This window comes from Apteryx rowi, unplaced genomic scaffold, assembly GCF_003343035.1.
Source record: "Apteryx rowi isolate R43461 unplaced genomic scaffold, aptRow1 scaffold_12, whole genome shotgun sequence".
NCBI classification, from domain to species: domain Eukaryota; kingdom Metazoa; phylum Chordata; class Aves; order Apterygiformes; family Apterygidae; genus Apteryx; species Apteryx rowi.
This window is the reverse complement of record NW_020447419.1, coordinates 7,121,132-7,130,694: the sequence shown is the minus strand read 5'-3', so window position 1 is coordinate 7,130,694 and position 9,563 is coordinate 7,121,132. Positions and strand designations below refer to the sequence as shown.

Sequence of the window (9,563 nt, the reverse complement as noted above, 5' to 3'; positions counted from 1 at the left end):
GTGCAGCACAGTGAGTGTTCGCGTCCTCCCCCCTCATTTGCTACCTGCGTTACACACCCTTACCAAAAGCGAATCAACGTAAAAACATACAATTGACAAAGTGTACATAATCTGTTCAGAAACAGCACAATATTTATTTAACATCTTTATATATTTATATATATATAATTCTTTTCTGCATTGCAGATTGTTTAGTTTTATACATCTCTATTTACAATGATTTAAAATAATTATATTTCATCTCTGGCAGGTATTTACAAAGTCAATAGTAACTACATTTCACATTTCAACAACAGTCAACAGCATTAACCAGTTCAGTAAGACAGTAAAGATAATGGCTTACATGCACCAATAACATGATCTTCAATACGTGCCATCTTCAGGTCTAAGAATGAAGATTTTCCCTGGTCCCAGGTTAAAGGACACCATACAGCAGAGGCTGTGGTTATTAAAAACCCGTTTGTTTTAGTCCTTCACCAATACTGAATCCTGAATGTTTGGGGTTCATACCAACACACAGGGTTTTCCTGGTGAAAAGGTATTCAACACCACTAATCCACGTTCTTTCACCTAGCCTATCTGTCCACAAGAAGTGGGCTACTTGCTGCTTATGCTCCTTCTATGACAGAGATAAGATTACATAATGCTAAAGTAGTAAAAATCCTCAGTTCAGAGAAAAAAAACCTTGTATGACAGAAAAAGTAAGAAAATAATCTTTTAACCCTTGCAGAATGTTTTTTTGCCAGTAAAACTGACTGCATATCCTGTATTGTTACAAGGACAATACAAATCAAAAGATTCACTGTCAAGTAGAGGAAATACAAATTTAAAAAATGCAGCATGGGATATACCTTGGTTTAGCTTTTTTATAACAGATAAAAGCTACCATAGGAAATCTAAAATGTATTAAGTGTATCTGATTTAATTATTCAAAATCTTTATTAGCTTTTTCCTGGAATCCTTGATATGGAAAAAAGTTAAATGACTCGATTTTATTTAATCATATGGAATCTTTCCATAAATAACCAGCTAGTAATATCCTTCCCCAAAGTATGCACTTTCTGCAAGAAAACAGTAAGAAGTCTTGTTTCAAAGTAATCATTGAACACTGACACACAAAAACACACATACACACCCCAGTACTAACAAACTGTTAATACTTGAAAAGTGGTTTATCCTGAGTGATTGCTAACTCACATCTACTGTATATTTGAAGCCACAGAGTTTCTAACACTTGCATTTTTCATAAACTAATAACATGAAAGTCTAGCACTGCTATAGAAACTGCCTGAATAAAAGGAACAGTGTCAATAGCTAGTATTAATTAGTATCGCTCCCAAGTTCTACTTATTTTAGAGGAAAGGAAATTTCTCTTTGAACAGGTTGCTTCATTCCTACTAATTTCTTTTTTGTGGTCAGTTCTGGGGAGGACAAGGACCCAAACACACAGGATCCACCATCCTACTTGTGAGAAACATTCCATGACAAAGCACCATAATGTCACTTTTCCAGAGGATATTCCTAAACCATCAGAAATCTTCCCCCCACCCCATTTTTCCCCTCTAAAGAAAAAAACTATATGAATTCCGTACCACATTTTAATGGGTGAGAAATCATCTTTTCAAGAGCCAAACTTTAAGTTACTTTGATGTTCCATCAGAATTCAAAGATACCCTGCTCTGAATTACATCTTACTGACTGAAAAACATGAAGCAGGAGCTCACAACAAAGTAATTAGTTAACAAAACTTGGCCTAATCACTTTGCCCATCATGCACAAGTTAAAATGTAAGCCAAGGTTTTATTCTACAGACACAAAGTTTTATACTATATCTCTTCCCATCAACAACTTCTCACAGGAATATATTAGTAATCCATTACAATAGAAGGGACAATTTATGGACTCATTTTTAATTAAATTAGTCCCCCAAATCCAATCTTTGGTAAAATCTGATGTCCATAGTAAAAAAAACCAAAAAACAAAAAATTTTTTTTTTTAATCCAAGAGAAAATAAATCAAATAATGAAAACAGGAACTGTTTGTCATTTTCTTTAATTGAATTTAGAATACAGTCACCTAGTCTGGGACAGATTTTCACTAAATCCATTTCTGGAAGCTGTGAGGTGCTTTCAGACTTCTACAGCCTGCTTCTGAAATTTTAATTTATTGTATGATAGCAGGCCTTAACACTTGCCAAATTTATCAAGCAAGTTTACCCCAAATGGCTAGCTTTTATGGTTTGCAAGCATGTTCAAAGATTTATTTTATTTTAAATAAAATTTTATAATGACTATGTGGAAATCATCATACATACCAGCCTTTCAAAATCCATTCATTGCTTAGTTTCATAAACTAGCGATGGACCAAGTTGCACACAGCTCTCCATTATCCTCCATCATTGGGTAAGAGGCAGGTGAGTACTCTGACTCTTCAGCAGGTCGTGTCATGAAAATTTTGACAGACTGATGTACATATTCACTAACACAACACCCACACATGATATCCCCCCCACTCCCCAAATCACCTCTAGAAAAGCTTTCTACAGCCAAGTTTATCCAACTTCTAATGGGAAAACAAACTAAATAATAATTGAGGGAGATTAAGGCCCATGTGCTAGAAATAAACAGCATTTAAAACACTGAAAATTGAAATAAACCAAAAAATGCAATACATGTACAGAGAAAGTGTCCTTTCTTTTTACCAAGCTTGGAAAGGACTGATACTTTGCAAATTTAGTTCTGTGATCAACCTAAACAAGCCATACAAAAAGCATGTTTACTGTTCTCGCACAAACTACTCCTACATTGTAAATGGATGTTACAAATAAGACCTAGCTAATGGATTTAATACTACATTAAACATGCCAAGGTAGCAAAATCTTTGGCCATGAGAGAATTGCAGAATTTAAGGATGAGAGTATTAGATTTAAGAACATCAGAAACATCTTTTTGTTCTGTGTGCAACACACATTTCATTCAAACATGTTTCATAACATTTTCCACACCTCCTCCAGGATTATGACTACAGTACCTAGTTTTAAGATCTTTCTTGAAAAACTCTTGGTTCCCACTTGCTCTTCAAAGTAATTTAAATTTGTAAGTCAAAACAAACAAAAATTCCAGTTTGTGACAAAATTAAAGTACCCGAACACTTAAAACAGGTAGCCATCAGTTCATGAAAAAATAAGGTAAGTTTAAATTCTTAGGTTAAAATACAACTGTAGCATAGGTTTATCTATTCCAAAATTAAATTCTTCAGAAAATTATGTTTTAAAAGTGTTATACATTAAACCTTGAGGAAAATTTCCCTGGATCTATTTTTTTTCCATGAACAGTAATAATCTTTGTGAAAGAAGTGGAAACAAACCACATAATATCTGGAGACAAAAAAGGATTAGAGATAGGCTCACCCTTACTATGGAGTAGCTTTACCATCATTATTAAGGTGTAGTTTTCCCCCCTTAATCTTGAAAAATATGTCTATATTTACATACGGTATACACACAGCTGAGGCAATTGATTGTCAACACGTGACAAATGTATGTACCTATCCACACACAAGTAAACCTCACATGGTGAGAAAAACCCTGTCCCAGTAAACTCCACTATTCACAAAAGTAGTGCAAATAAATACTTTGTTAGAAAACAAAATATTTCTCACTATTTTGTTGCCAAAACAGCTGAATTTAACTACGTTAAAGCTAGCAAGAGTATGTTGGAAATGTTGGATTTAAGGACTTAAGACCAACATACTTGCAAACTACAAACACTAGATCTGATGCTTTCTGGCTGCAACATGATGTTCAGCATTACAGAACAAAATACGCTGTTAAAAAGGTTTTTCAAATTCACATCAGAAAGGGTGTTCAAAGAAATCTGTATTTAAGATATACAGTGACGTACAAAGTCTCCATGTACTGAAATCTAAACTGAAAGGATAATACCACAATTTAAATCTTCACTTTGCAAGATTCATTTTAATAGGTATTTTTACTTCATCACCTTGCTGCCTGCAGGATGAAAAAATAGCTCCTTGTTCCACCAAAAAGCTGCTCATAATAAACACCTGAAAAAGCTAATCCAAGTTTGAGTCAGCAAACTCAACATTTTATATTTTCCTAAAATCCTAACACCCAAGAAAAAAATGAGTAACAATATGGCAGCATATCATAATGTGGTAAAAATTGTATCAAGGGATAATTCATTTATCCTTACTTATACGTGTATATACACCTACATATAGTACCCACACTTTCTCACCTAAGAATTACACGTATGTGCATGCAGACGCATACACAGGAAAAAAATGTAGTGTTCTGCTTTTTGACCTTCTCTTGTTATGCTGCAGCTGCACTGAAATACTGCAGAGGTCTAAAACTAGTGCCTCATGTCAAGTACCAAATGTTCTAAAACCAGTCACAGCAGAACTAATTCAGAATAAAGAGATTTAAATCTAAACTTGTCTATTTGTCACAGGTGTGGGAAAATTTAAGTATGTTTCATACTTTTAGTACTTAACATATATAATCAGAAAGCCAGCAGATTATTCTTTCAGCCAGTATTCTAGACATTTCTAATTTTATTAGTGCCACACTACTTTGAAGTGTACCGAACTTCAGTACATAAAGTTTTGCTACAGTCTTAACACACCTTGGCATAGTTTGAGACACATCTAAAAGCATTAACGACACGTGATATATAGCACTGCCAAGGCCTGTTGTTACAGCTGGTTTGTAGATACTAGCGATGACTCATTTCTAAGATAGGTGTTGATCAGTGCACATCTGAAAAACAACAAAACAAACTCCCACAAACAAAACATTGCCCTCAAAGGGTAATTATGATAAGTTATAAATGTACCACATCAGCACATAGAAAAAAAATTTATAGGGATAAATTTGAAATTATTCAAAAAGCTTTATAGGGAAGTTAAATATACACAAGAACAAAACAAAATACAATGGATTATTAAACCATAACAAAAAGGCACGCCATCAAAATGAGAACTGCAAAAATATCTTAAAAGGTAGTTTGACTGAAGTTTTAACCAATTCAAATTTATGCATGCACATTTGTCTCACTTTCCTGAAAGAGGTTAATAGCATAATGTAAAGGAAAAAAAAAAACCACATGTAAGGATATATATATATATATAAATATAAATATATATATATAGTTTGTCAAATTTGGCCTGATGTCAATTTTAAGCCTCCAAAAACTTCTGAATGAAAGCTTACAATGTTAAACACAAACTCGAGAACCTTGCTAACAAACCCCATTTTTTAAAAATACTTACTAAAATAATTCTTCAAAAACTAGCTGACACTTCTGACGTTTTCCTTCCCAAAGATTTAAACAAATAATTTGGTCCTTATTAATCTACAGTGATGGCTCTTTCATATAATTCCCTTTGGATGGTCTCTACAAAATACAAATTTTGTAAATTTTCAGAAGACAAACTAGCAAGCAAGCTTCTGCACAACCATGACTGTTATCAAGTGTTTCTGCTCCTGAAACTTTACCAAATAAGAGTAGTCCCTCTAACCATATACAGCTTTTGACATTGTTACCAAAAATACCTCAGTGTTTGATTTGCACAGAGGGTTCTACCTTATATCTTAATCTTGACTTTGCCTTAGAGTTCCATCTGTGTGTCACTAGTGGTTCTTAAAGATGAACTTCAATTGAGAAAACAGTAAGATTTTCTTTCTTTTTAATAATTGAATTTACTCTTTAACTGAATTTTGGCATCAATCTGGGTGCAATTTAATTTTATCACTTCTCTGTGAATTAAATATACGAAGACTAGACTGCCAAAGTGACTTGTCAAACCACAAAAACTCGTTTGAACATTTGAATGAGTTTTAATGTAAATTTGAAAACTAGTTCTGTTTGAAATAAAAAGGTTCAAAAGTAAAATACCAGAAGCTACATAAAAAACAAACATCAGCACTGTAACACCATGTTATTGTCCTGAATTTTTTAAAGACTAGCTATCATCCAAAGATAACCTGCTATTTCTAACTGCTTATGTTTTTTCTTCACAGTGACAGTGAAACCAAAGTGCCCACATAAAGACTGTAACTTTCTCCTGTGGCTTTACAATTTGTAAACTTCCAGGATATTATACATTACCTAAGAAAACAGGATGAGCCTTCCTCTTTTCTCTCCAGCAATCCAAAAAGAGATAAAGAAATAAAGAGAGAGAGAGAGAGAGAGCAAGAGAGAGAGAGAAAGAAAGAAAATGACAAGCATTTTCCTGTGTAACCAGGAATATGTGCTTCTAAGCAGTGTTCTCCAGCATAAGTACGAGCCTGTGCCCATACACCAGCCATATACATTCAAGGTTTGGCTCAATGGCGTGAGTTCTGAATTTTCTAGAGTAGGGGCCAATCAACTAAAATAATAGGACAGTTCAAAACAAAACAAAACAACCCACAACACCTTACAGATTATAAATAGAAAGGCAGTGAAGTGTGGTCCTTCTGGGAAAAACGGACTGTCAGTACTACTTGGTACAAATGATATTTCTAGAAAAGTGTTTCACATTGAAGCTTCAGTGTTTCTAGCAAACCATTATCTCGATCCCTGAGACAGCCCCTTAGAGGATGGCCTGTCTGGACTGCAGGATTCTTAAAATGACTCCATGATTGAATTTAGGGACACTGAGAAAGCAGCTGAGGGGTAGGAGTGTCCAATAGCCATGATACCATAGAAAGCAGCCTGAGAAATACTCTTTACCTGAATACACCTTTCAATTCAGTGATCATCACCTCACAAGAACAACAAGAACAACAACAAAAATTGGAGCAGAGCTAGCCATTAGTTCCTGGGAAAGTAGTGTTTCCCTCCCACTTATGAACCAAACTGCTTTACCAGCATGGTCTTGTCTAAATTTTAGTCTATATGCAGAATGACCCTGTGTCCTGGAGGGGAAGACATATAACATTACATATGGCTACAACGCCATTAGAAGTGCATTGTAACCTACATTATCTACTTACAACCCTCTCTCTGAGGGACAACAACTTGGTAATATGCATGTCTCAGTTGCTGAACATCAAAAGCTTCTGGGATGAGACTGGGGGCAGGCAAGAAAAAACTACCCTCATTATAATGAAAAAGTGCTGTAGGCAGCCAGGAGCAGCAATGACAATCCCCTCCCCAGAATTGATTGCACTGACTCAGAGAGGTCCAAAGTCACATTAGAATCTCTGAGGCACTCCTGGTTCTGAGAAAGAAAAGTCATGATCCAGTAGTCTTTGCAGTACTGTAGACCAAGAAAACAAACCCGTTTCTATTTCTTAACAAAGCCAAAGCATCATCTCATAGGGATCACATTCACCATTTCCGCCAGTGTCTCCAAGTCTCACAGTGTTGAAATGGGACTGATCAGCCTACGATGGATTGCACATCACCCAAGGAGAAAGGAAGGCATGGAAAAAGGCATACAGTACATTATATACTGCTTCACAACCATGTTTACAAGGGGTGAGGATGAAGGTGAGGGAAGAATTATTGCTGTTTCAACAAGATACAATATGATATCTAAACCAAATCAAACAAGATCACAACAGTATTTTCACACTGTGGGATGATGGTTCTTGTTTTGCCCAAGGATGAACTTGCCTGGGGATTAAGGGGGAAAAGGGAGTCCTAAGAAGGGAGTCAGCTACACCTGGGATATCAGCTGCATATTGAAACTTGGAGATCGAGACTGCTTGGTTAGAGGAGCTCCTGGGGGAAGGAGATCTTTGCCTTCCCCAGCTTGGCCTAGTCGATCCTCCTGTAGGCTGATAGTCGAAAACCGATTGGTGTTGCCAGCTGCTAGATTGGTGACACCCTCTGTGCCAACGCCAACACTGGAGCCTGCTTGGCTGCCATTCACATAGTCAAATGATTTACTGGAGGAAGCACTGGCGGTCCTAATCAGACTCAAACTATTGGCTTTTGGCACCACCTGCCCAGCAGGCAGGCCGAGGTGTTTCTTAGTAGGTGTCATCTCAATTATATCTGCACCAAGGTCAGTGGATTGGTGCATGTACTGCTTCCGAGCTACTGAATCTCGAGGGCTTTCATTGGATTTTGCTGCAGAAGAGGTTTCTTTATCCTTAGCAGAACGCCCACTTGCTGCTTTCCTTAAGCTACCCTTCTGGGATACGGATGATAGAAGTTTGGTCCCAACTGGCTGGCTGCTGAGGGAAGCTCCTGATGAAAATCCTTCGTCAGCATCATTAAGGTTCACAGATTCCTCTCTTCCATTTACACCCTCAGCATCTATTGAGGAAAAAGAAAAAAAAACAACCAAAAAACCCCCAAACCAATCAGAACATACAGTAAGCATTTAAGTTACATAAAGATGCACACAGAATGTCAGAACAAACTTTGTTTGCTGATTCAGATGATTTCCACTTGCTTAAAAATTTCTAATTCTTGGATAGTAATTTTCCTATTATACACAATATAATAAGGGAGTTTGACAATAAGTACTCCCTGAGCTTGATTTGCCTTTCCTCTATGTCATTTTGTAAGTCAGGAATATCACCCAAACTATGTCTGCAAACAGGAAGAATTAGGCCTCATTTGGTTCATTTGTTTTAGTTCTGTCTGCATGTACTGGTCCCAGTTCTCCCATACAACCCCCCCCAAAAAGGCAAAATCTTTTCAGACTATCTTCATCCTGGTTAGGGGCAAGATGTGAGCATGTTTAGCATCTCCTTCAGTCAGAGTAAGTTACGGTGAGCACTTCGTAAACTTCAGAATTAGGTCACTTCCTAGGCCAGCAACCACAATGCTCCAACAGAAGTAGAAGGCTTCTGCTGTGTATAGCTGGCACTTCAAACAATGCGACTAAGCTTGCAGACGGAGAGCAACCTAATTCCTTGTTCTCTCTCTCCCAGAGCTCAATCCTCCCTGCATTTCCAGCTATTCTATTGAGATGCTTCCATCATATTTGCTTTAATCTGGGCATCTAGACTTTTCAGAGAAAATTTTCTTGTATTAATACAAGTTTAACCTGTGAAATCCTTCATGTTGTACAACTGGCTTTTTATGCTTCTGAATAGGGGCTGTTAAGGAAGAAAAAAAAACACAGAAAAATTTCCATATTAAATCCTTGCTTTCAGTCCTATAATATGATTATGGCTGTATACAAAGACTTTTCTTTCAATCTTATCCCAGTTCTTGTTTTAAGCTCTGAGTACTCAAAACAGAAGAACAGTTACTGTTTCACTAGAAAACTGAATAACATTTGAAATTCAATACTGAAAATGGAGCTTGAGGTCTTTGCTCCAGGTATCTTGTTTCAATAGGTAAAACCCATGAAGTTTAACCATGCTTGCAAAAAAAGGAGACATTCAGGCTACAGAAATTTTGCTTTTCTTTATAAAAGCTGTGGAGCTTGACTATTTGTGAGAAATCCACAAAGCCTATGCATCTGTCACAGATGCAGCCACTGTATTACTTTACTGGCAGTTTGTTCAGCCCAGTGTGCCACTGAGCAAACACGTTTCCCTCTCTTTTGTGGAATGGGGAAGCAGCAGTGGCAAGGATCTTACAGTCTCT

At 36.5% G+C, this 9,563-nt stretch overlaps 1 protein-coding gene across 11 annotated transcripts in view; it reads right to left on the bottom strand.

The window, feature by feature from the left end:
• Positions 1–110: 110 nt before the first annotated feature.
• Positions 111–9,563, bottom strand: part of FAM126B (family with sequence similarity 126 member B) — a 68,076-nt gene continuing 58,623 nt past the window's right edge. For all 11 annotated transcript variants that reach the window (XM_026089516.1, XM_026089501.1, XM_026089507.1 and 8 more), the window contains one exon: positions 111–8,276. In XM_026089516.1, the coding sequence (XP_025945301.1) occupies positions 7,672–8,276 (605 nt within the window). In that variant the 3' untranslated portion in view covers positions 111–7,671. The remainder of the gene's footprint in view (positions 8,277–9,563) is intronic.